Here is a 26,133-nt window from a genome sequence, read left to right as displayed (position 1 = left end):
TGTGACCTTAAGCAAGTTGCTTCACCTCCCTGAGCCCCTGTTTCCTCATCTGTAAAGTGGAGCTCTTAAAAATACCTGCTTCATAGAGTTTTTGCGAAGATGAAATCACGTAAAGCACCTAGAACAGTGCTTGGCATCTAGAAAGCTGTCTGTAAATGTTATGCTTATTACTGTTGTCACATTTCCAGTCTCCCATTCAGACCCAGCATTGCAGCATGGGTATTTACACAGTCACCCACCAAGGAGACCAGGTTCCTCTGTATAGTGGAGCATGTGTCCCACCTTGGCTTGTTATCAAGTAATTTTAAGCCTCTCCCCACCCAGGCCACTGGGCTGAATTAAAAGGAATATGTGGAAATGAGCCATAATACCGGTTTGTAGGTGAGGCCAGAGTCCCATGTGTTCTGCACCTGCAGCTCCCTCTGCCTTGTTCCCTACCTTGTACACAGAGCGGATTCCTCAATTCAGCATTTATCTCGCTCCTGCCCCATACCAGACCCTGCGCTTGACCTTCAGGGCCTTGCCCTGCTTTCATGTGATTCCCTTCTACACCACCACCACCATCACCACCACCATCACCATCATCATCTTACAGAGAGTCTAGACAGCTTGTGTGATAGCTCAAGGCACAACACTAAGTATTTCCAATGCAAAAGTCATAGAATCCTGAAGCTCATACAGGATGAGCAAATCGAGGCTTTGAGAGAGAAAATGACATTCCTGGGTCTCACAGCTGAGAAGAGGCAGAACTGGAAGACGGGCTGGGCTTTCTGACGTCAGAACCTTCTCTCAACCATGTGGCACTCGTCCTGGGTATCACACTGGTATACATCTTACTTTGTCACGTGTCACATTGTATTGTGATATTCTGTTTACACAGCAGGGTCTTGGCCCGCCTGCCTGTGAACTCTCTGAGATCAGCAGCTGTCTAATTTATGTTTGTGCCTAAGCTCCTGCTACACGGGACATGCTCTGGATTTGTGCAGGAATTTTCCCAAGCCCCCCTAGCACACTGCTGCCCAAAGCAGAAACCTAGGGCCAGGGGAGAAGGAGGGAGAGAGCCCTGCCTCTCTCTGTCAGTACCACTCATCTGCCCCACTCCCCACCTCCCAGCAGAGCTGCCCCTGGGGGCTCCGGAGACGAGGGTCTCCCTCCCAGCCTGGTGCCTAGCCCACCTCAGTCATGCGTGTTGGGGTTTGGTGAAGTGCCTCCCACTCACCTCTCCCTGACCATCATGGCTCCTCATACAGTCTTGGTACTTTACAGTTTGCCAGGCTATTTCACATCCCATCTCATTTCATTGAAGTCTTTTGGCCCTTTTAGAGGTAAATAAAGCTAGAGATTGTGCTCCTGTTTGACAGATGGGTAAGCTGAGGCTCAGAGAACAAGGACTTGCCACAGTCACCCAGCAAGCTATTAATAGAGCACTGCATACCTTGGCCATGCTTTACGTGCGTCATTTGCAGGTGTGTGACTTATCTGTAGGAAAAATTCCCAGCAGTGGAATTGCTTGGTCAAAGGTATGTGCATTTGTTGTTTTTTTGTTTGTTTGTTTGTTTGTTTGTTCTAAGTTTATTTATTTATTTTGAGAGAGAGAGAGAGAGAGGGAGAGAGAGAGAATGAATCCCAAGCAGGCTCAGCACTGCCAGTGTAGAGTCCGATGCGGGACTCGAACTCACGAACTGTGAGATCGTGACCTAAGCCACAGTTGGACCACCAAGCAACTGAGCTACCCAGGCATCCGCATTTATGGTGTTGACAAATATTGCCAACATGCTCTCTGCAGGAAGACCAATTTACCCTCCTGAAGGCACCGTGGGTCAGGCCCTGTTTCCCCACAGCCTTACCAGCTCCACCTGTTAGCCAGCATGGGGACCTTTGCCATTCTGATAGATGAAAAATGGAATCTCTGTGTACTTCATTTCAAGTTTCTCTTACTAAAAAAGTGAGGGTGAACATTTATACCTGCGATTAAGAGCTTTAGGTGGTTCCTGCTCTGTGAACCTTCTCTGTCCTTGGACATGTGCAAATTACAATTTGATGCAACTGCTAAGTCGTCCTCCTCAAAAGGCTGGACCAGTGTATACTGAAACCTACAGTGTATGTGCATCCCCGTTCCCCCGCCCCCCCATCTCCATCTCATAACCATTTAACGGGCTTGCTGCTCTCTGCCCCCCTCACCTTCCCCTCCTGCAACTTTCCTTCCATCCTTGAGCAGAAGGCCTGCCTGAGCCAAAATCTTCCCTCTCTGGGCAACTTCCCCTTGAGCATGTTTTGTCCTGATGGTTTTTAAGAGGCAGCTGTGAGCCAAAAAATTAATGAGACTCTGCGGCTGAACATGATCCCTTGTCCCAGGCGTGCTGGTACCTTACTCATAGGACAGATGTGGTGATGGTGGACTCTCAGGCATTGTGACGAGAGAACTTCACTTTGACATGGGCAGAAGTCTCATCTGGCATTGCTAGGACTTCAGGTAGCTAGGTTATGAATAAAATTACACATCAAATAGTAATCGCCTTGGGGGGAGTAGGCTTAGCGTGGTGGGAAATCTGGGAAAGGTTGGTGGCAGGGACATTGGGCAGGTCCTTGAGGACTGAGGATCCTGCCTAGTAGAGAGGGCATGGAGAGCGTGATGATCTTGAAAGCTGTTGACTGTGTGTCTTTTTACTATAAATTTAAACCAGAATTCTACTACCATTGGTGGATTTTCATTAGAACGTTTTCTGGCAGGAATTCTATGAAGCTGATACAATCCCTGTGCTGCACTGTTGCTCTACTTTCATTTGTTTCCATTTTTAAAGTACTGACATTATTTTGACTACATTCAGGTTTTTTTTCATGTGAATATTTATCCTCTGTCATCTCTTCACCCAAATCGCATTGTCGCCAACTATGGCATCTGCCATTGTAGATTTAATTGTGGCTTTTACTCTTACCAGATTCACTTTTCCCAGTCAGATTCCTTAAGTTTAAGTATTGTCCAGATTTGCTTCTTACAAGTTGGTGTCTTCCCACATACGGTGTCCGCGGCTGTTGTTGATTTGTTTCTACTCATCCCTATTGGATAAAAAATTCATCCTGTTTAGCTAATCCAGAAGGAAATTGGGAATAGTTCTCATGAGGTCTAGGACTACTCTAGTGTTACCAGTTTCCAGGGTTTTTTCTCTCGGTTATCATATACTGGAACTGCTCTCGTTGTCACCCTTCTCCCCAGATGGGCCACATGTGCCCCGTGTCCTCCCTGGACTGTCCCTGTCGGGGTCCAGATCTCCCCAATGGCAAAACGGCAGGGTAGACCATCTTGCTCCAGACCGTCTTTGTCACACGGACAAGTCTTGGGTCCGGAAGACGTGGAGGGGAAGGAGGTGAATGAGCTGTGGCCTTTGGAGGCCCGAACCACAAGCCCTGCTCACAGCCACCTTTCTTGTCTGCTCCAGAACGCCTCGGACATGCCTGAGACTATCACCAGCCGGGACGCCGCCCGGTTCCCCATCATCGCCAGCTGCACGCTTTTGGGGCTCTATCTCTTTTTCAAAGTAAGTCCTTTGCCACCTCTGTGTCATTTGGTTTCGATAACTTTATTTTGTTTTGTTTTGTTTTTCCCATCACAGGGGACATGCATGTTCATTTGTAGAAAATAAAGAGCAGGGGGAAAACCATTAATCATTCACCCCTAGACCAACTCTGTAGAGATAACCACTGACGGTGTTTGGAACTCATTCCCATGGTCTTTATTTCTCTTCTCCACGTAGCTCTTGTGTTTTGTTTTCACGACGCTGTTTTGGTTGCACTGTCGTGTTCATGCTGGGACGGGGTGTGTAGCTTGTGTCTCCGCCACGCCTCTGCCCTACTAATTGCCTTCTTTTTCTTTTTTTTCTTTCTTTTTTTTTTTTTTTAATTTACTGAGGTTTATTTTCCCAATAAAAGTTACACAGGCTCAGTGTTGAAAACCTGGAAAACACAGAAAAGTAAAAAGGGGAAAACAGCAGTCATCCAAAACCCCACCACCAGAGACAATCACAGATTCCCTTTGGAGGTGTGTCCTTGTTCTGTCTTCCCGGTGCGTGGTTGTCCGTCGCTGTGGCCGCGCGGCCGGCGTACTCACTTGCGTAGCTGCTGCTTTCCCTCCCCACTAATGACGTCATGGGCATTTGCTCACGTGACCTCAAACTCTTCTTACGCTTCCGTGTTTTTTTTCAACGCAGCACGTAATATCTCCCGACTGTGAAAGCAGTGGTATCTGCGGAAAACTTAAAGGGAGGGGAAGATATCAAGAGAGGGAAGAATACGCAGAGGTGACGATCGCTGTTAACATTTGGGCAGGTCTCCTTCCAGGCTTTTAACACGCACGCTTTTAACGTAATTAATCGTCCTCTTGTAACCGAAGCGGTGTGTCTTTTGGTTTTGCGGTAGTGCTGCATCACACGCGCTTTTGTCCTGGTCACTGAAAGTTCCTCAAGAAGGACTTTTAATTTACATTTAAGACATGTTTTCATTTTTAAATGTTTTTATTTTTGAGAGCGAGAGAACAGTGCGGGAGGGACAGAGAAAGAGGGAGACACAGAATCCAAAGCAGGCTCCAGGCTCTGAGCTGTCAGCACAGAGCCCGACGCGGGGCTCGAACTCACAGACTGCGAGATCATGACCTGAGCCGAAGTCAGGCGCTTAACCGACTGAACTACCCAGGCGCCCCTAATTTACATTTTAAAAATACACGTAGATGGTTAAAACACTGTTTTCAGTCTAAGGGAAGGTGTCAGTGAGCCGTAAGCTTCTGCCTAGCGTAGCGTCTTGTGAGTCATACGCGTAGATCTACGTTTATGCGAAAATTTAAAAGCATAGATCTGTGTCAGATAAAGGGTTCTTACCACGGAGATATTTTTGTATCAGCAAAAGCCACATCTACCTCATTCTTTTTAGCAGCTGCTTGTGGTTGTATTTTACGGAGGTGGCCCCGAGGGATATCTAATGCTGGGCTATCACCGCAGGGCCGTGTGAACATCACGCACAGTATTTTGGCCCGGCCCATATTCTCAAGTGTATCTGCAGCGGGAGAAGCAGGTCACATACCACCTCCACTTGTCATTTGAATAGATAGTGCCAGATCCCTCCGAAAAGACTGCACTCATTTACATTGCCTCTAACAGTTAGGAGTATGCTGACTCCCCTGTACTTTGACCTGCATGGAGCAGTATCCGAATTCTTTCCCAGTCTGTGAGTGAGTCAGAAACATAATTTTTAACGCCGGTTTGCTGTTCCATCGCTCCCTCGTTGTTGGATCAGAACTGCACTTCTTAACGGTTTCAGGATACCCCCACAAGCAGATTCCCCACAGCTCACCTCCAGCATCCCCCTCACTTTAAACAGAAGAGGCCATCCCAGTTTTTACTCTTAAAAATAAGAGTGCATCAAATAACGTTAGGTATTGACTGATGGGTTTTTTTTTCCTGGACCTCGGGTGAAGAGTTTAATTTATTCCCTGCTTTGGTTCACAGCCCGCGATCATGCGTCTGTGCCAGGCTCCCCTTCACCCCTAGTGCCCGCCTCCATTTCCCACCTCATCTCCCTCTCCACGAGCAGCACCTGCTCTGATGCGTTTGCTTTATGTCCTCAGATGTGTGTCTCCTTATAAAATGTACGGTGTTAGTATATCTGTGTGTGCCGAGAGTCTAGCTTCCCTAAATAGAACTGTGTGGTACATTTCCCTGTATGCTTTCTCTCCCCCCATACTTTTTTTTTTTTTTTTTTTAATGTTCTTATTTTATTTTTGAGCCAATGCGAGAGACAGAGTGCAATCAGCGGAGGGGCAGACAGAGGGAGACACAGAACCCGAAGCAGGCTCCAGGCTCCGAGCTGTCAGCCCAGAGCCTGACGCGGGGCTCGAACTCACAAACCGTGAGATCATGACCTGAGCCGAAGTCGGACGCCTAACCGACTGAACCACTCAGGCGCCCCAGCCCCTATACTTTTGAGAGCGCTCTGTGGCTGTCTCTACATCCAGCCCATTGCCCCCAGCTTGGCTTTTGGCAGATAATTCTCAAGTCTCTGCCGTGCTGAGTGCCAAGGATACATACCCAGGCCCTTGCCTCAAGACCTTCTAACGTTTTTACTACTTAGGATTCTTTCCTTCAGCCAGGTTCCCTCTGAGAGAAATTTCTGGCAGCAGAAGGCATGGGCATTTTTCTTTAAAGCACTGGATGCTCAGCCTGTCCCCCTCTCCAGGTAGGTAACCCCAGCGTGCCCTGTGGCAGAGGACACAGCATACCTCTTGCCCACGTCTCTAGAGGGTCCATACTGAGATTTCTGAGAGGCAGCTGGACAACACAGCCAGCGGATTCTCACCAAACTCTGGGCTGGCAGCTTGTGGAGTGGTTTGCCAAACGGTGGTAGCCCTCAGCCCCTTTCCTCCTCTCCCGCCGGGGGGGACAGAGAGAGTTTGTAATGTTTTTCAGTATCCTAAAATTTATCTTCTCCTTACCTCATTTAAAACTGATTATTCGAGGCAGCTTATAAAAATTATACCCAACAGTGTAAGGAAAAAAAGTAAAGGAAGAAATTGGGGTGAAGGAGAAAATTAAAACAGGAGAAAACAAAGCCTTGGGTAAGGACCACGCCCTGACCCCAGGCTCTAAACTTGAAAGACTTGTACTCTTGCCAGAGTGACTCTGAAACCCGTGTGGCTCTGAGTTTCTAACAGCTAAAGCACAAAGAAAGCCAGACCTGGTGCACCATTCACAGGCCGCACAGTCAAGCCCACTGGGTAGCTCAGAGTTGCAGCCAGAGAGGTTTCCCCAAGGGCCCACGTGAAAGGAACGCTGCCGAGAGGTTATGCCGCATCTTCTAAAACACGGCCCACATGCCGTGGAATATGTCCGTGGGGCCTTTTCTTTTCCTAGTCGCATTATAGGCCACTGCTTTGCTTATCTATTCATTCTGCAAACATTTATTGAGTGCCTGCTATGTACAAGGCCCAGAGTGAGAAAAACAGCTGACCCATTCCTGCCCTCTAGGAGCTTCTTATTAATTGGTGGAGGTGGACACCAGTCAATCACATCGATAAATGCGAAGTGACGGTCCCGGGAAGCATCGCAGGGGCAAGGTCTGTAGCACCAGGGAAGCACGGAAGAGCCAGCCTAGCTAGCGGGAACCTGCTCCTGCCCCCACCCCCCCCCTGCACCCCCCATCTCAGACAGCAGCACCTCCGCTTCTGCCGGTCCAGAACAGATCTGGAATCTGACTGCTGCTCATCCCTTCCCTCCGTCCCCCAGCTGAGGGCACCGTCCTCCATCCGCCAGACTATGCAGTGCCCTCCTCACCAGGCTGTCTGCTTCCACCTTTGCCCTGTGGAGTCCGTCTTCCACACAGCAGCATGGGATCCTCTCACGCCGTCAGGTCAAGTCATAGCCCTGCCCTCAGCCTCCAATACCAGCCTGCCTCACCCAGAAGAATCTAGTTTTTCTCGTGGCACTGCAGGGTTTCTCTCCCTCTTACCTTCCCAGCTTTATCTCCTGATACACCATCCCATTACTCCTTCGGCTCCAAGCTCACAGGCCCTCACTGTTCCCCACACACATAAGCAATGTACCCACCTCAGGACCTTTGCACTCACCCTCACCTCTGCCCCAAATGCTTCCCCTGCCCGCCCCCCGGCCCTCCAGTATCCTCACAGCAGCTCTCTTGCTTCGTTAAGGTTCTCCTCCTGAACAACAGAAATATCTTCCCATTGGGAGGCTTTCCCTGGCCACTTGTCTACAGGAGCAGCTCTCCCCTCTTCTCTCTGTCTCCTTGCCCGGCTCTGCTTTTCTGAACAGCATTACCCCCTGACAAAATATAGTGCATATTTGTTTCTTTTGGGATTCTTTGGCTCATGAACTCCACGAGGGCAGGGACTTGTATGCCTCATTCCTTGCTGTATCCCCAGGGGCTCTCACGATGCCGTGCGCATAGTAGGCAATCAGTAAATGTGAGCTGAATTGATGAGGGGTGGTTGTACCCAGGAGAGTTGCTCCGAGCTGAGAGCTAAAGAGGGAAGAGTGGCCTAGGCGAGGAGAGAAGAGTGTGTACACAGGCTGGCTAACTGTGCCGGGGCTGTGGCGCCGACAGGGCCCTGCAGAAGGGCCACTGTGGCCACAGCAAGTAGAAGGAGAACAGTGTGGCATGAGCCGCAGCTGAGAAGGTCTGCAGTGACCGTCGGGGGTGGTGAGGGCCGAAGTGAGCGTATGAGTCTCGAGCTTATGAAAGCGAGGCTTGAAGTAGGGGAGCAGTGAGGGGAGACAGGCGTTTAGACAGATTCCGTAACAGCCTCCTTGCAAGTGCCTGGTGCCCCTTTGCCCCATACCACGGCTACAAACCCTCCTAAAAACAAACTCAGCAGAGGGTGCGGAAAACATGGAGTGAGATGGCAGAGGCTTCCCAGACTCCTGAATTCACAACAGTGACAGCTGGCTTCGGAACACAGTGAAAGAGAGCTTGACAGTAAGGCCGAGAAGCAGAAGTCAGGGCCTGCTGTCGTAACTTCCAGCCATCACCATGGGAGGAGTCATCCAGAAGCACATAACGTAGAGGATGGAGCCAGGCACGAGTGACTTGTAACTAGTGTGCTTGGGGCGTTGGTGGCCGCCGTAGGGGGCTCCCTAGATATTTGGGCAAGGAGAAGGAAACTTGGAAGAGGGCATTCTGAGGTTCAGATGACTGCCTTGGGACTCTGCACTCCAGACTGTCCTCCCCCGTGATTCCCACCCAAGGACGCTGAGCACAAATCTATTGCCTGTCTCCCGATAGCGGGGCCACCAAGCCCAAAAGTACAGACTCCTTTGCGAGTGCATCTGGGGACCTGAGGTTCCTCCCTTCTTCTCTATAGCCACAGGAGCTAGAAGGCCCCTAGCACTCCCTGAGATTCTTCCTGACACCGTTCCCTAACTCCAGCGGGTGAGACCAGCCTGGAGAAGAGAAGCAGGGACTCTGGTTTCCTCCTAGCCACTGGCAACCCTGACTTCCTGTTTCTTTTTTTATTTCTGCCTCAGATATTTTCCCAGGAGTACATCAACCTCTTGCTGTCCATGTATTTCTTCGTGCTGGGGATCCTGGCCCTGTCCCACACCATCAGGTCAGAAGGCATCTCTGCAACATTTGAAGCAGCTTTCTCAGGAACCAGTACAGGGTCTTGGATGAGAACATGACCTTTGGCGTCATTCAGAGCCAGGTTTGAATCCTGGCTGTAAAACCCAAGGGCACCTTTCCCCTGTGTTACACCGTGGATGACCTAGAACAAGAACCTTAACCTCTGGGGGACACAGTTTCCTTACAAGGAGTCACAAGAGTATCCAGTGGGTGTTTCCCACCAGTACGGTTGTCGGGAAAGTTAATTTGTGAGCAGTAACGTGATGTCAGTCGTCACGGTGCTGAGGTGGGGAATACCAGTGCCACCTGCCAGGTGTTGTAGGCTGTTGTGCACCAAGCACTGAGCCCGGCTTCTCCCACGTGATCTTATTTCATAATGAGACAGAGGTAGTATAGTGAGAAGAGTGCAGGCTCTGGAATTTGATTACCTGAATTTGAATCCAGACTCTGCTACTTAATAGCCCTGTGGCTTTGGGCCAGGTATTTAATCTCTCTGGCCTCAATTTCCTCACCTGAACGTGGAGGAAAATAACGGAACCTTCCTCGTGGGTCGTGTGGAAAGCTTTTCGCATAGCATCTGGCACCTGATGTGTCCGGTGACTTAACTGTCGTTGCCATTATTACCTGTGCTCATCTGCCAGGTCACTTTATGAGGTTAGCTGTTGCTTTTAATCCTGTGTTATCTTCAGAAACTGAAGCTCAAAGAGATTAAGGAATTGGCTAGGATCACACATTGGATAAGCAGCAGAGCCAAGATTCAAATCCAGGTCTGGGTGACCCCAGAAGCCCATCTTCTCACTGCCAGCCTGCTAAGACTGCCACGTGCTTATGTCCGTTCTGTGGGGATGAAGGACCTAGGCCAGAGGCCCTCAGGGGGTGCTGCTGTTAACGTTATGGACAGGCCAGTTCTCCGTGTGTTGTAAACATTTGGCATCTCTAGCCCTGCTTACCAAATGGGAGTTGTGTCCCCAGCCCATCCCCTAGCTTGTGACTACAAAAGCGTCCCCAGCTGTTTTCACCTGATCCCTTGGGGTGGTACAGCCTCAGGTTGAGAACCACTGACCATGAGGTGGCCAGCAGACCAGGAAGTTCCCAGAATGAAGGAACTCAATTTGTAGTCAACTTTGAAGGGTAGGAAACCTGGAAGAGGTGTGAAGGAGAGGGGGAAGCCAGGAGCTGGAAGGTCTCTATGCAGTCAAGGCACAGTCAGGATCTTTCCACAGTAGTCAGAGAGAAAGCTAGAGAGGAAGAGCAGGGCCTGCTCACCAAAGGCATTGGAAGACATTTGAGTTTGGCTTTGCTTCTCTAGGCACACTGGCAGGACAGTGTGGTTGGTAATCAAGAGCGTGGGTTCAAGAGACAGTTGGTCCTGGGACCAAGGCCGGCTCTGCCGGCTGCATGATTTGTGTAAGTTTCTCAAGCCATCTGAGCATCAGTTTCTTCACCTATAAGACAGAGGCACTACAGCACCTCCTCATTGGGGCGTGGGAAGGAGCAAGCGAGCCACATCTATCACCTGCCTGGAGCTCGGTGCTGGGCACACAGTGAGTTGTGCTTCTGGCCCAGGGTCGCATACTTGAACTCTGGTCTTTTGACTGAGTTCATTGTTGTCTTCAACTGTACCTACCCTTTACCCACAAAATCTTGTTCTGGCCATCTTATGAGAACTTTAGTCCAGCCCCGTCCTTAAAATTAAGGCTCAGAGAACCTACCTAGGTAACTTGGACCTAGCAGCAAGATAGAGGCAGACCCGGTCTCAAAGGGCGGACCTTCCTATCTGATGGATCTGGGGTGGGGTGGGGGCAGTCATTTCCAGGCACTGGGGCCCCTCCTTCCCCATGATGATTAGGATCGCCCTCCCCCCCTTTCACCCATCCCACCCCTGCATCTGAGAGGCTTGAGATTCCCAGGCCTCTTGGTGGCCCAACCCCCACCTCAGAGTGAGAGAACCCAGTATATTTTGTTTGTCTGTCTTTTAACTAATTCGTGATTTTGACTGGTAGAAACTACTGACGGGAATAGAACCAACAGCAAATGGAAGTGAGTGTAGTAAAAACTATATCAGTGACCAAAACTTCACGGAGGAGTCATTTTCTTGATAAAGTTGAGGGCACGGTATTTGACCCATGGGAAAATCCGACGTCCTAAGGCTAACAGATGACCAGGGACAGGCAAGGTGTTCACCGCACAGGGTCAGGGCTGTCCTCTGAAAAATTGCATATGGACCAAAAACAGTGGCATGAAAGAAATTGCTTTGGAAAATTTACAGGGAAGAGAACTGATCAGATGCAAATAATTTTAGCAAAAAGGGCGGAGGGCATAATTTAATCACATTGTTTAGAAAGCTGAGCCAAAAATTAAATTTATTTTTCTTCTTCAGTCAAATTGAGTTTCCTCAAATACTTTATGGAAGAAAGTCTACAGTGTTGTTAGCATTTCCATGAGCTGTTTATATCCAGACTTGGAGTCAGACCTCTGTCGGGATCCAAACCAGAGGGTCTGAAGGTGGGATTAGGGAAGGTGTGGCTCCAAGGGGTTGTGTGACCCCCGGGATTCACAGCTGGTGGGAGCAGACGGGGTTTTGAGCCGAGGTCTGTCCGACTTTGCAGCCCATGTTCTTTCCAATTTGGTGAGAGTAAAGGGGAAGCAGAGCTTGGAGGGGGTGACTGGCTGTCCCCTTGGAGCAGTCCTGCGGTCCCCAGAGGACTGGGGTGGGGAACAGACCTGCTGAAGGGCTGGAAGAGCCTGCCCCGAGCCAGGTCAGCCCCGGGAGGAGATTCTCATGGATCCTTCCACCCCCGCTGCCATCGCCTGGCCGGCCACCTGCCTTCACCTCGTACAGCCACCGAAACTCGAGCCCCTGCCAGCACCCTTCCTGCCAAGGGAACCTCAGCTTATTTTTATCATATCTGCGCTGACCTTTAGAGGGAAAGGGGCCCACAAGGCAAAAATCTGCCACCCCGGGAGGAAAAGGCCAGTTTCACTGCCCCTTGCTTTCCACTCCCAGGGGAGAAGGGCACCAGGATGTGGTTTCCCAGCAGGAAGCAGTGACCTTTATTTAGGTTTGATGTGAACCATCAAGGGCCAGAAAGAATCTGCCTGCTACAAAGTCTGCATTCAGAGGCATTCAGCAAGCGTTTGCTTACCACCTGCCTCCCAGGCACCAGGCCTGTGGTGGGTGGGGGTGAAGGTGATGAGACAGGACCCCTTCTCTCAGGTTCAGCCTCACCAGCCAGGTTGCTTGACTCCTGTCCCATGTCCTCCAGCAGCCCTTCTTTTCTAGGGATAACCAAGTCGTCAGTCTAGAGACTTCCTACTTTAAGTCGAAGCTGCAGTTGAGCTTACAGGGTGTCGAGCATTCATTTAATACCCTTAATAACTAAGAGAAAGATATTATCGTAGTGTTCCAAATGATCCAGATGAAGAGACCGTTGTACAGAACAGTTAAGTAGCTTTCCCAAGGTCACGCAATTAATCGGTGACCGGGTCAGGATTTAAAGCCAGGAAGTCTGGCTCCCAGAGTCTGTGTTCTCAGCCACTGCACCCTGCTGGTTCCCAAGTTCAGCGTCAAGCTCCTCAGGAAGAGACCGAGCTGCGGTGAAGGGCTTAGCTTCTCAGCCTTTTCTCGGACTCTGCTTCAAGCTCTGGCCCAGCGTCTCCCAAAAATGATTCAGCAAACGGAGCTGAAAGTAGTTTCCAGCCTTACCTGTCCCAGCCTCTGCCCCCCACCTCTTCAGAGCCCTCCTGTGGAAGCTTGCTCCCGGTTCCGTCCTTGTGCCCACTACACTTCTGTTCACAAAGCCTTCTCGTTCATGGCACAGCCCTGCAGACAGGCGTTGGCTGTGTGATGAGTGGGGAAACTGAGGCCCTAAAATAGTTCTTAACTCCACATCTTCTTTCTCTAACCTCCAGGGTCTTAGAAAGGGAGCTCTCTTTCCCTGCCTTTACTGCTGTGCCCTGGGTACCTCTTGGCCTGCCTCCATTTACCTACCAGTCGGGAGCACCATCCTGGATTTGCCCACCTCATCTGCCATTGTCAGTCTGATCCGGTGTTGCCAAATGCTTTTGAGCTCATGCTCTGGACAAGTGCCAATGCTGATGGACACTCACAGTTCTTACCTCCCTGCTGTGGGTCCAGAGCTGGACTAAAGCCTCTTCCCCGCCTTCTCTCTATCTTTACAGCAACCCTTTCAGACAGTGGTATTATTACCCTGACATACAGCTGAGGAGATGAGCCACTGAAGTGAGTCGCCCAAGGCCACACAGCCTGGTATATGACAGAATAGTCTTCCGGGCTGGGCTACCCCCAGGGCCAGGCTGGGCCAAGAGGTCCTTATCTGCTCATCTTTCTCTGAAGGTGATCCAGAAAAGAATTTCCGTTGCCTGCCTGGCCAAGGCATAGAGTACACTGGATAATCAGAGACAGTTTTTCCAGAGATGAAGCTAAGCCCATCCTGGGCAACAGAGGCCTCATGGAAGAAGTGAATGTGAGGTGCTTCCCCCCACCCCCCACCCCCCACCTTGGGGCTGTGATTCATCCAGCTAATTGAGTCCAGCTGAGTTTATAAAAATCCAGGCCTGACAAGTCATGGAGTCAGAGGTAGGCAGTAACCATCAGGTCATCTGACTTGATAGGTCTGGAAGGGAGTCCAAGAATAGGCATTCTTGACAAAGGACTCTCACAGAGACAGTAAGCGGACCAGGCTTTGGCCTCTCTTGCTGTCCTAAAAATGCATTTTACATGGAAGTCTGCCCCTGCTTCGTGCTTCTTGGACGATAACCAAGAGGCAGTGTGGAAGCACTAGGAGTCCAGAGGCCTAGGTTCGCGTCTCCGCTCAGAGACCCTCAGCTGTTGACCCCGGGCGGTCACTAACTCTCTGAGGGTCTCTGTTTCCATCTGTAAAATAGGGACAATGACTCTTCCCCACCGGGGCAGCCGTGAGGGTGCCAGAGGGCAAGAGCTGTGAGTGGGTGCCTCTGAGGTGGTGTTGGGGCTGTGACTGCCCGTGGGGGCCCAGTTTGCCAACCTGCTTTGTCTTTCCTTCCAGCCCCTTCATGAATAAGTTTTTTCCAGCCAACTTCCCGAATCGACAGTACCAGCTTCTCTTCACACAGGGCTCTGGGGAGAACAAGGAAGGTCAGTGCTGCCCGCTTTCCCTTGCCTTGGGGATCTCCCACCTCCGTTCCCCTTTGTCTCCAAATTCGGGGCTCTCCAACAAAGCGAGTGATGGAAAAGGTGGGCTCTCGAATTACACTGCCTGGGCTCCCGTCCCCACTCTGCTGCTACCTACACATAGGACTCTGGGTGAACGCCTTTACCTCTCCGAGCCTTGGGTGTTTTGTTGGGTTTTTTTTTTTTCATCTGTAAAATGAAAATGATAATCTAGTACCTCCCTCATAGGCATGTTGTTGGGACTGCGAGTACGTGATGAGGGGAGCACTCAGCACCCTGCCTGGCTCACAGGAGCACTCAGTCAAGCTGGCTGTCATGGCTCCTTGTGTCATACCTACTTTTAGTGTGATTACTCTCCCACCAAGACTTGGAAAAGGGGTTCTTTGGCTTGAAAAAAAATGGAGAACTATGAGGGGCGCCTGGGTGGCTCAGTTGGTTGAGCGACCGACTGCAGCTCAGGTCGTGATCTCACACTCCGTGAGTTCGAGCCCCACCTCGGGCTCTGTGCTGACAGCTCAGAGCCTGGAGCCCGCTTGGGATTCTGCTGTCTCCCCCTCTCTCTGTCCCTCCCATGCTCATGCTCTGTCTCTTAATAATAAATAAACATTTTTTTTAAATTAAAAAAAAAAAAAAGGCTAAGCTTACACCACAGAGTCTTTGGGGTCCCAGGTTTCATCTGTCTTGTACTCTGCCACACTCGGGTGGCCCTTAGGCCCAGGATGATGTACCGTCCCTCCACAGGGAGGGAGAGGCAGCTGTATCATGGGCCCGTTTTAGCTACAGGGCAAGCCAGAAGATGTGGCCGTGAGCTAACTGACCTCATGTCCAGTTAAAAATCGCCAGGGTGCTATTACCGCAGAGGAGAGAACAGAAATTGGGGCCAACCAGCAGTCCACTCCACTCCAGAATCTGAAAGAAATGGCTGCACTCCGTGATCGTGGGCAAGCCCCACCACCTCCCTAGGCTTCCTCACTAGGAAACTTGAAAGTGACAGAGATTGGCTGTAAAGGGACGTCTACCATAGGGCTCCCCACGGGAGCAGACTCGGACTCCCTCCTGCTTTCTCTCCAGGCCTCCCACTCTTACCTACTTCTTCTTCCTCCTTTGCTGGTGAGGTAGGGCTGCCAGCAACCTTCTTGGTTTCCTTTGGTGGCAAAGTAGAGAGACTCCTGAATGAACTGGGACCTAGCCAAAGACTGGGGCTCAGTGGCAGCTAGTATTCATTGAGCCCCCACTGTGTGCCAGGCACTGTGCTGAGTGATTTCTAAGGACCATCTCACTTGGTCCCCGTGGCGGCTCTATCGGGGAGGTGCTGCAAACCCCTTGTTACAGAGGAGGAGACTGAAGCTCAGAGAGGGAACTGCCTCCCCCAAGGTCACCCAACTACAAATGCTGTGTCTGTGCTTCCGGCACCTTGGACCACCTCCCACTGACCCTGTGCCAGGCCTGAGTTCTCTCTGGGCCTCCAGACCCTCCGCTAGGAAATCGGGGAGGGGGGGTTGCTGGGGAGGCTCTGACGGTGCCCACAGCCATGCCCTCCTCCGTCCAGGGGCTGACAGGTGGGAGGGGCAGCCCCGCCCCGGGGAGTGGACTTACCCGGCCTCTCTGCCCAGAGATCATCAATTATGAGTTTGACGCCAAGGACCTGGTGTGCCTGGGCCTGAGCAGCATTGTGGGCGTCTGGTACCTGCTGAGGAAGGTAAGGAGCCAGGGCCCGGGGGAGGGGACGTGGGGGCAGAGGGGGCAGATAGCTGATCTCACTCCCTGCTTTCCCCAGCACTGGATTGCCAACAACCTCTTCGGCCTGGCCTTCTCCCTTAACGGGGTGGAGCTCCTACACCTGAACAATGTCAGCACCGGCTGCATCCTGCTGGGCGGACTCTTCATCTACGATGTCTTCTGGGTGAGTCAGGCAGGGACACAGAGGGCCCCTCGCTGCCTCCTCCCTGTCTCTCTGGCCCCGGCGGCAGTCATCTGGTGGAAGGCAAGACCCCGGAGCGGGTCCTCTCTGGGTCCGCTTGCCCTCATCTGTGAAACGATGAGAGAATAGACTCCCCCCTCGGCTACGAGCCCACGGTGTGCCCGGTGCCTTCCAGCCACTCTCGCCTCTTCCCACTGGTGGCCCTGGCAGGACACTTCCTTTCCCATGTCTTCCCAGCAAGTGAACTGAGACTCAGAGTTCAGGCAGGGGCGGTTAATGATGATGAATGGGCCCAGTGAGGGCACTGATCCGAGGACAGAGGCTGCTGTTGGCAGTACGCCCTGGCACACACCAGCCCTGGGCCGAGGGACCTGCCACACACACTCCCGACAGGCATTGCCGAGGCATCAAGGTCAGCCTGACTCAGGCCCCCTTTCCCTGGCCTCACGCAGCCTCTGTCCACCTTAAGTGGGTGGTACTGAAGGACTTTATCTCTTGGGCGGGGCAGAGCCCTGGGCAAGCAGGAGGCCTGGCTGTGGCCATCAGAGGCCCTCTTCCAGCTCCTTCGAATCGTCCGTTTGTTGCCCAGAACCAGGAGCCCCATGAGGTGTCCATGTGACCAGTATCGGTGGCCACCTAATCTCAGCTTCACATCTGCTCTGGAGCGCCTCCTCACTCCCTGCCCCTCCCTGCGGATCTCAGGCAGCATCGCATCCAGAACCCCTAGGACAGCCATTCTTTCCCACCTGGCCCTCACCTCCCTCCAGACTCCTGTCTTCTCCTCCTAGGTATTTGGCACCAACGTGATGGTGACAGTGGCCAAGTCCTTTGAGGCACCAATAAAACGTAAGTGACCACATCCTTGTGGGGAGCCCCTCTGCTTCTGCCTCATGGCCCTTCCCCTCGTGGTCCTGTTTTGGTCAGTACCTCTCCTTTGGCTCTTCCCCACGCACCTCCTCCTCCCCCAGGCTTCCCTGTGTCTCAGGCTGGTTTCTTTCCCCTCTTAGACTCATCTGGCTGTGTTCGTGCGCAGCCACCCTCTGCCCAGGTCCTGGCGTCCGGCCGCTCGGGCCCAGTGGAGTGTGACACGGGATGAGCTGGAGGGGAGCCAGCACAGAGGGGGCATCTGACACAGCCTGTGGTGGGGCGTGCGAGGACTCTCCAGGAAAGGAGATTCCACGCTGAGACCTGAAGCCTCACTGGATGCCTAGCTATGGGCGCCGTCTGTCCCAGACCCCTCCCACTGCTCAGGTTTTGTTCTTTGGTGTAGCTACCCGTTGTATAAATATGAGAAAGTCTAGCTGTAGGCACCTAGGCGTCAGTGAGCAGTGCGGAAATTTTTTTTTAATTTTTTTTTTAATATTTATTTATTTTTGAGACAGAGAGAGACAGAGCATGTGCAGGGGAGGGGCAGAGAGAGAGGGAGACACAGAATCCGAAGCAGGCTCCAGGCTCCAAGCTGTCAGCACAGAGCCTGACACGGGGCCCGAACTTGTCAACCGTGAGATCGTGACCTGAGCTGAAGTCAGACGCTCGACCGACTGAGCCACCCAGGCGCCCCAAGCAGTGTGGAAATTTTATCTTACGCTATAGCAGGCCCATGGCAGAGCGTCTCAGGAGTGAGTTAATGACCCTCACAGGGTGGAGGCCCCAAGAGCTGGCTTGCTCCAGTGTCCACACCACCGTCTTCAACACGTTCCCCTGTCCCTTCAGCTCATCACTCCGTGGTCCCAAGCTGGCTGCCACAGTTCCTAGCACTAACTGCCCGTGTCCAGGGGCAGAGAGGGAACTTAGTGTCTCTCTCATCAGAAAGAGATTTTTCCCCCACAGGCCCAAATCCAAACTGGTCATCAGCAAGGAGGTGGGAAAAGTATGATTAGCTTTACGTTTAAGGCTCAAACCACTCAGTCACCTCCTGGGATCACGAGACCCAAAGAAGAAGATAGGATGAGTCAGGCCGATCGCAAGGAAGAGGGTAGTGTCCTGTTGGGAAGGCATCGTCATTGAGAAGTGAGCGCCACGGGCACTTGGCAGCCAGGGTGAAGCCAGCCTTGGAGAAGCAAGAAATAACTGTCCTTCTCACAGTCATACCCACCACTGCTGCAGACTGGCCTCCATGAGCTAGACAGGCTCCTGGCCAATGCTGCTCCCAGATGCTATGGTCCCGGCTCAGAGACCCCGAGGAAAGGAGTTTCTGCCAGCTTGGGCTTGAATAAACTGATGGGGCCCAACCCAGCCCATGAGCCAGGCCCTCCCACTGGGAAGATGGGGTATCACAATGGACAGGCCTGGGTCACTGCCCTCCTCAGTGTCTGGGAGCAGAGTATTTGAATTGGCCATCCCCCAGAACCAAGGACGTAAAGCAAGGCAGTTCTCCAGCAGGAGAACAGATGCTGGGCCAGCCGGAACAGCAGCTCTTCCCCACGTGCTGTGATAGATGAAGCCAGCCAGGGTGCCAGGAAAGCTTTCATGAAGGATGAACACATGTTTGCCGAGCAGGCGGGGGCAGTATGCAAAGGGCAGAGGCACAGAAATGCATGGAGGGCCCCGGGAGCAGAGAATCAGGGAGGGATTCTCATGGCTGAGTTTAGGGGAGCAGCAGAAAAGAGGCCAGGTTGGGGAAGTCAAGAGTATCGTGCCAAGAAGCCTGGGCTGCCCAGTGGGCGGTGAGTGAATTACTGGAAGACTCTGAAGGGGGACGTGACACTATCATACTTGGGTTCCAGCGTGGGGAGAAGCCCCATTGCCCTCCACTGCTAGGCGTAGAGCTCAGGAAGGATAGCACAGTGGTTAAGTCAGGCTGCCTGGTCTAGAATCCCAGATCTGACACTTGCTGGCTGTGTGGCCTTAGGCAAGAGGCTTCACCTCTCTGGGGCCTGGTTTCCACATCCGCCACTTCGAAGTGGATAGTAGCAGGATTGGGAAGATTGAATGAGGAGATCTGTAAATCGCTGTGACTGTGCATTCAATGTGGGAAGAAGTGGGAGGGGAAGGGCATCTGGGTGTTCACTAGGGAGGCACAAGCCTCCCCCAGTTTACCTCTGCTTACATATCATTGGCCAGAGCTAGGCCCCACAGCAGGGTCTGTGCTAACAGCTCAGAGTCCGGGGCCTGCTCCAGATTCTGTGACTCCCTCTCTCTGCCCCTCCCCTGCTCACTCGCTTTCTCTCAAAAATAAATAAAAACATATCAAAATTAAATTAAAAAAAAGAAGGCATGGGGTGACGGTTAGCAATGTGTGCAAATCATCTGATCCTCACACAGCCCTATGGGGTCAGTTCTTTATACCTGTTTCACAGATGAGAAATTAAGGCACAGAGCAGTTAAGTGACCTGTGCAAAGTCACAAGCAGAGCCAGGATTCAGACCCACTCAGTCTGACCCTGAAGCCCACACCTAATTGCTCTCCTGCATAGCTTGCAAGATGCTGTGGGTGAAGTCCGGTGACAGCCACCTCTTGCCATAACACAGAAGGAGGCATTTATCTCAGTGTGTGTTTATATAAATAAGCAGGTGGGTCAGCGTGGTTTTCGAGTGGGGGGCTTTAAGTACAGAGAGTAGGAATGTGGCCTTTTCCATTCAGCATATCCAGAAGGAGCCTATAGCCGGGGCGCTCCCTGCTGCGGACCAGGCCCACCACCTGTCTCTACCCCTGCTGTAGTGAGACGGAAAGCCTTTGAGATGTCAGCACCGCATGGGCTCTTTGGTCTCATTTGTACATGTGGCTTTAGGGTCAATCCCACTTAACCAAAGGGTTCCATAGCTATCAGAGGTCACCGAAAGGGTATGGTGTGTGAGTCTTAGCTTCGATTCTTCCTCTCCTAACCGGCCGTGATTCCAGGTGGAGGCTTTGCCATTCAACCTGTCAGCATCCTCTTACTTCCCCTGCCCCCTTGACCGCAGGTGTGCAAGTTTTGTGTCACAGAGGTGGGGAGGCTGGGAGGTGGTCTGAGCTGGGCTTTCGCCGATTCCTTACATCCCCACCTCCCCCCCACAGTGGTGTTTCCCCAGGACCTGCTGGAGAAGGGCCTCGAGGCAGACAACTTTGCCATGCTGGGACTTGGAGATATCGTCATTCCAGGTGACGGGGATGGGGTGGGGGCCGCAGTGCAAGTGGTGGAGGGACTGAAAGGTGGGGCAGGAGCACTGTGAGACAGTCTCGCCCGCCCGGGAACCTGGAAGGGTGAGGCTGGGCGATTCCAGACACCCACCCTGTGGCTCAGCCCAGGGTCTCAGCACACATTGTAGAGCGCCAATCACATGCCTGGCCCTGAGCTGGGTACTGGAGGGATGGCAGTGAGTGAGACTGTCCCCACAGAGCTTCTGATCTGACGGAACACACCTTACTCAAGAGCTGCAAAAGTGTCTGTGGCCGACAGAACCATGTTCTGTGAAGAACACAGTTCATGACCCTTCTCACACCTACACATGTACGCTTCCCTTGCCAGTGTTTATAGGTATTACCAATATGCTAGAACTGCCAAGGCCCCTGTGGTCCTCCTCCCCCAGCTCCCAGGAGAATGTGCCCGGGTGTGTGGACACAGGCGCCGTGAGCGTGGGCTTCTGTACTCTGGGCAGAGGGACGTGTGGCACACGCCTGCTCGTCCACATGAGCTGACCTTTGAACCGTCTGCATGTGGGCGCCAGTGTACCTGTGGCTGTGGGCATGCATCTCTGGAGGCCCACAGCCTTGCCTTGGGGTGCCGGCAGCCTGAACCACCAGTCAGAAGACTCAGAGCTGCTGCTCTGCGCGTAGCTGCAGCAACTGTGCCCGGGATACGCACATCCTGGTGACAGGGGTCCAAAGGGGACACTTGTTCCTGTAGTCCAGAGGCTCATACTCAAAGGACCAGAAGCACCCCTGGTGCTTGCTTGAAAGAAAGAACAAATGAAAAGCCAACCTATTCTTCACTCGAAGAAGTAACAGCAGTTCTAATAACCTGAGGTGCCATAGGCACTTCCGTCGTGACACTTGGATTTTGTGTGCGGTAAGGCAGCGGTTTTCTCTTTCACCAGTGAGGGAACTGAGGCTCAGAGGTAAATGGACTCAACACACCTTCACACGCTGGCGCCGGGCCAGGGCCAGGACTCAGGTCAAGTTGTCTGTCTGCAGAGAAGGGCTTCACTGTCAGAACTGCCCTCTACCAGCAGTTACAGTGAGAAGAGGATGAAGAGCACAGCTACCATTTGCCAGGCACCTGTTTCGTGCCCACCACCGTGCCGGATGCTTTTCATACAGTGTCTTTGCTGCTCCTAGCAGCCCAGGGAGCTAGAGGGTATTTCCATTTTACAGATGAGTTAACTGAGATTCAGAGACTTGCTCACGTTCCTGGGCACGTGGGGGTATGGTCTTGAACTCAGGAGTTTCCATAATTTGCAGTGCTGGGAGGCAGGGAGACGCAGTTCCGTCAGACAGAAGAAATTGAATCCTGGAAAGCAGTCAACCCACTGTGCAGCACATCGACTGCCCCAGGCACCCCCACAGACTTCCCCGGTATCCTTGTTGGCTATAGTTCTGGACTTGAGGCGTGCACGGGGCGTCACTGCACGTCCCTGTGTATCTAAGTCTTTGAGCAATTTCTGTAGGTGGAGGTTGATGGCACCCTCACAGCGCCCCAGTGATGCTCTTCAGAGGATAACGGGTTGCTGCAGACCGTTGTTTTGAGGACCAGATGCGTTACTAGGAGTGAAAGCTCTTAGCAGAACTCTGGCCCCTGGATTGGTAGGAGAGCAGATGTAGAATTTGGCCGTGGGGGGCGGGGGGGAGGGCACTGGGTTCCCAGCTTTGTTTCCAGAAAGGCAGCATGTATCTTCTCATTGCACCCGCCCGCTCCTTCTCACACACAGCCTCATGGTCTTCAGGGAGGATTAATTGATTTCCCGATTTAAAATAAGTCCTGTGTCAGGGCGCCTGGCGGGCTCAGTCAGCAGAGCACGGGACTCTTGATCTCGGGGTTGTAGGTTCGAGCCCCACATTGGGTGTAGAGATTGCTTAAGGATAGAATCTTTTAAAAATATAAGTAAAAAATAAGATAATAAAATAAAAAAGAGTCGTATGTTGCCATTCGGTGCTTCTGATCAGTACAGAATGTTTTGTTTCTTGAGAGCCTACTCTCAACTAAACGAGATTCAGCCTTTGCCCTGTCTGAGCCCAAAGACCAGTAAGGGGGACAGACATTGGTATGTGAACAGCATACAGAGTCTGGGCTAGCCTGCTGTGTCTCGGGGACTCTGGCTTTTGGGGGTCTCTGGGCTGGGTTTTGAAGTGCGAATAGGAGCGCAGCGGGTAGACAGAGTTAATCCTCTCCTGCGTTCCCCCAGGGCCTCCGGGTGGTCTTCTTGCTCCTACTCCCTCCAAGCAAGCAATTGCCACATGATTTGTTTTCAGAATCTGTTTAGGTTTTTGCCCTGCTTGTAATTTAATTCTTCCACATGTTCCCTTAGTCAGGATGGAGACCCAGTTCCTCCTTGTGCCCCATGGCCCTCCCTGCATGGCTGGTCCAGCCCCTGCATCTCCTGCTCTGGGCTGCGTGCAATCTCAGCTGGCGCCTTGACCCCTGCCACAACTCCAGCCCCTCTTTCCTCGGGACCTTTGCACGTGCCGTTCCCTCTCCCTGGCAAGTGTCACTTCCTCAAAGAAGCCTGCCTTCCTCTTTCCCTCCACTCCCCCTAGCCTGGCATATCTCCTGATAGACCTTCCCATGACACAGAAAGCACCCTTTCACGGTATGATCTTACATTGCATTTTGTTACTGTTTGATCAGCTTGTCTACCTCCTGCCACCTCAGCTGAGCTCTGTGTGCGCCGTGGTCTTGCTTACTGTTGCCTACAGTGCCTGGTACTTAGGAGGCCTCAAGACACATACGGGTGGATGGGCCCAGTGTGACACAGTGTGGTGCTCTGAGGTGCCGGGTCAGTGTGGTCCCAGACCAAAGCAAACCCCTGGGACCTTCTCATTGTTCTAGGTGGCCTGATGGCAGAGAAGCGGGATTTCTGCTGGCAGTTGGCAGTGTTGGCCACACCCTTGTTCCCCAGTGATTGCTGCATGACTGGGAACACGAGGTTGGGGACCCGGTTGCGTGTTAGTTTACTACCCCCCACTCCTCCCCATCCCAGGCAGGGGACTCCATCCCCGAGCCTTCCTGAGTGCCAGTTTCCCTGCCACCGTCTAACCCTGGCTCTCTGCCCACAGGGATCTTCATTGCTTTGCTGCTACGTTTTGACATCAGGTAAGCTACCTGGAAATTCTAGCCCTCAAGCTCCATGAGTGGGGGGCCTTCTCTGGGCAAGGTACTCCAGGGGCTTCCCAGAGGCTTTCAGATGCCCAGAAGAGTAACTCGGAGATCAGACCCTCCGCCTCCACGGCAGCCAGTGCAATTCTGATTTTGTCTGCACTTGACGTCTGAGTGTTCAGAGAGCCTACGGCCAGAAAGAAAAAAGGATCACGGTCCGAGAGATTTAAACGCGAAAGGTCCTAGTGGTACTCACAGTGCTTTCACTGTGTGTCCTTGCCAAGTGAGCTGACCTTTCTGTGCTAAGGTTTCGCATTCTGAATGTAGTGTATTACCAAGAAAATCTGGAGGGAGTAAGCACAGGGCCTCAGGGCAACCCAGCTGCAGCCCAGTCAGCCGTCACCATGTATTATCAACCGAGGGTCGGGTCACTGCATCCCAGCTGCTCTAGCTGCTCCCGCCCTCTCTTTACTCAGATTTTTTCAGTCCATTGTAGGAAGTGAGCACAGGGAGAGGGAAGGGGGCCAACTTGAGTCCCCACTTCCGACAGAAGAGGTTGCACTGTTAACTAAGCACTTGGGCCCCTGGGCCTCCCACCAGCAGGTGGCGCCCGGTCTTCCCTGTGTAAGGCTGGCAGCATGTATGCTAAGTTTCGAGGTGGTTCATGAACTTTTCTTAATCTCCTCGTGCCCAGTAGTTGCAAAAGCAGTAATGGTGTTGACAGTGATAGCAAGAAACTCTGTACCAGTTTGAAATCGAATTGGCCTATGAAACTTGACCCTGCCGACGTACATCTGGGTTATTTGTGTAGTACCACTCGGAGCTCACGAACGTGGGCTTACAGACGGCCTTTGGAAGGGACCTGGCCGGTTTGTAAGTAGAGGCACATCTGTGCCAACTGGCTGTAGTCCTGGCTGTTCAGAGGCAATACAGAGAGAACCCCAGGAGAGTCCCTGGGCCACTGGCTAGGGACACGGATTCACATTCGGCTGCCAGCACCCTCAGAGGCGGGATCTCCTTCCTAGCCTGGATTTGCAGGATCAGCTAGCCCTTCAGAGCTGGTTCCAGAATCCGGGCGGCATGCCCAAAGTGGTCAGCTTCACCCCAGGGTCCACGGCAGCATAGCTTCGAGAGCACTTGCAGCTCTGGGCTCAGCAGCAGCCAGGACAAGGAGAAAAAGGACTGGAAGGACTCATTCACTCCACAGATGGTGCTGGGAACACGCGGAGGTCATAGAGCTGATGTGAAAGGGAAGTCCCGTCATGGCAATGTATCCAGCCCTTCTGAGGCTGATCTTGGATGAATTGCCTCCAGGAAGCTACTGGCACTTTATCCAAGGTAGTCAGGGTCTATTTAGCGTACGGAACAGGTTGCTGAACTGTTACATCCACTGTACTGAAAAGTAATAACTCAGCTTTGCAGCTTCTGCATCAGTGTTTCTCAAAGCATGACTCCCCCATGTGAGATTCTCCTGGGTGGTTTTTCAAAGTGCACATTCCTGGGCACCTGGGTGGCTCAGCCGGTTAAGCATCTGACTCTTGATTTCAGCTCAGGTCATGATCTCATGGTTCGTGAGTTCAAGCCCTGCATCTGGTCTATGTGCTGACAGCACAGTACCTGCTTGGAATTCTCTCTCTCCTCTCTCTGCCCCTCCCCGACTCGTCTGCATGTGCTTTCTCTTTCTCAAAATAAATATATATTTTTTAATGTAGGGGCGCCTGGGTGGTTCAGTTGGTTGAGTGCCTGACTTCAGCTCAGGTCACGATCTTATGGTTCATGGGCTTAAACCCTACATGGGGCTCTCTGCTGTCAGTGTGGAGCCCACTTCGGATCAGATGTCTCCCTCTCTCTCTGCCCCTCCCCCCCACTCGCATTCCTTCTGTCTCTCTCTCAAAAATAAACTTTAAAAAATATCTGAAAAATAATTTTTAAAAATGCAGATTCCTGGGGGCGCCTGGGTGGCTCAGTTGGTTAAGTGTCCAACTTCGACTCAGGTCATGATCTCACAGTTAGTGGGTTTGAGCCCTGCATTGGGCTCTGTGCTGACAGCTCAGAGCCTGGAGGCTGCTTTGGATTCTGTTTCCTCTTTCTCTCTCTGCCGCTCATGGTCTGTCTCTGTCTCAAAAATAAATAAAACATTAAAAAAATTTTTTTTAATAAATAAAAATGCAGATTCCTGGTCCTTGCCCTAGACCTATTTAATCAGATTCCCTGGGATTTGGACCTGAAAGTCTGCTGTTTTTTTGGTTTTGAGGGATTTTTTACAAGCTTTCTAGGGAACTTGTATGTTGGCTGAAGTCTTAAAGCCACTGTTACAGGTCATGGCGCTTGATATTCGCAACCACTGAGCAGATGGGTCGTGGTTTTCCCGTTTTGCAGATGGGTAAACTGAGGCCTAAAGAAGGAAAGTGACTTGTCCAAAGACATACGGCTGGGGCAGCACCTGAATACACAGCCAGTGCCAAACTCTCAGCCGTCCCAGCCAGCCTCCATGGAGGCTCTCCCCGCGGAAGAGGTGGCTCTGCTCCCATGCCTGTAACTAACCCTCCTCCTCTTTCTCCCCACACCTTCTTGAAGCTTAAAGAAGAACACCCACACGTACTTCTACACCAGCTTCGCGGCTTACATCTTCGGCCTGGGCCTTACCATCTTCATCATGCACATCTTCAAGCACGCTCAGGTGAGTAG

At 52.1% G+C, this 26,133-nt stretch overlaps 1 protein-coding gene and 1 non-coding gene across 10 annotated transcripts in view; both read left to right on the top strand.

Annotated features, from left to right (window-relative positions):
* HM13 (histocompatibility minor 13) overlaps positions 1-26,133 on the top strand; it is a 38,910-nt gene that overhangs the window by 5,205 nt on the left and 7,572 nt on the right. For 3 of the 9 annotated variants that reach the window (XR_006703262.1, XM_045444976.1, XM_045444977.1), the window contains exons 2-10: positions 3,438-3,536; positions 9,024-9,106; positions 14,169-14,257; positions 15,907-15,992; positions 16,071-16,196; positions 17,003-17,060; positions 20,211-20,294; positions 23,406-23,442; positions 26,023-26,125. Coding sequence is in view for 5 of the 9 variants with exons in the window: in XM_045444976.1 (XP_045300932.1) it covers positions 3,438-3,536; positions 9,024-9,106; positions 14,169-14,257; positions 15,907-15,992; positions 16,071-16,196; positions 17,003-17,060; positions 20,211-20,294; positions 23,406-23,442; positions 26,023-26,125 (765 nt within the window). In the remaining 4 variants the exon portion in view is untranslated. Of the gene's footprint in view, positions 1-3,437; positions 3,537-3,907; positions 4,037-9,023; positions 9,107-14,168; positions 14,258-15,852; positions 15,993-16,070; positions 16,197-17,002; positions 17,061-20,210; positions 20,295-23,405; positions 23,443-26,022; positions 26,126-26,133 lie in introns of all 9 variants that reach the window. The other 6 variants (XR_006703259.1, XM_045444972.1, XR_006703260.1 and 3 more) reach the window with 3 other exon arrangements.
* Positions 14,711-14,795, top strand: TRNAC-GCA. Its single transcript has one exon. It is a non-coding gene; the product is annotated as a tRNA-Cys (tRNA).

This window comes from Leopardus geoffroyi, chromosome A3 (genome assembly GCF_018350155.1).
Source record: "Leopardus geoffroyi isolate Oge1 chromosome A3, O.geoffroyi_Oge1_pat1.0, whole genome shotgun sequence".
Lineage (NCBI taxonomy): Eukaryota > Metazoa > Chordata > Mammalia > Carnivora > Felidae > Leopardus > Leopardus geoffroyi.
This window is presented reverse-complemented; position numbering and strand designations above follow the sequence as displayed.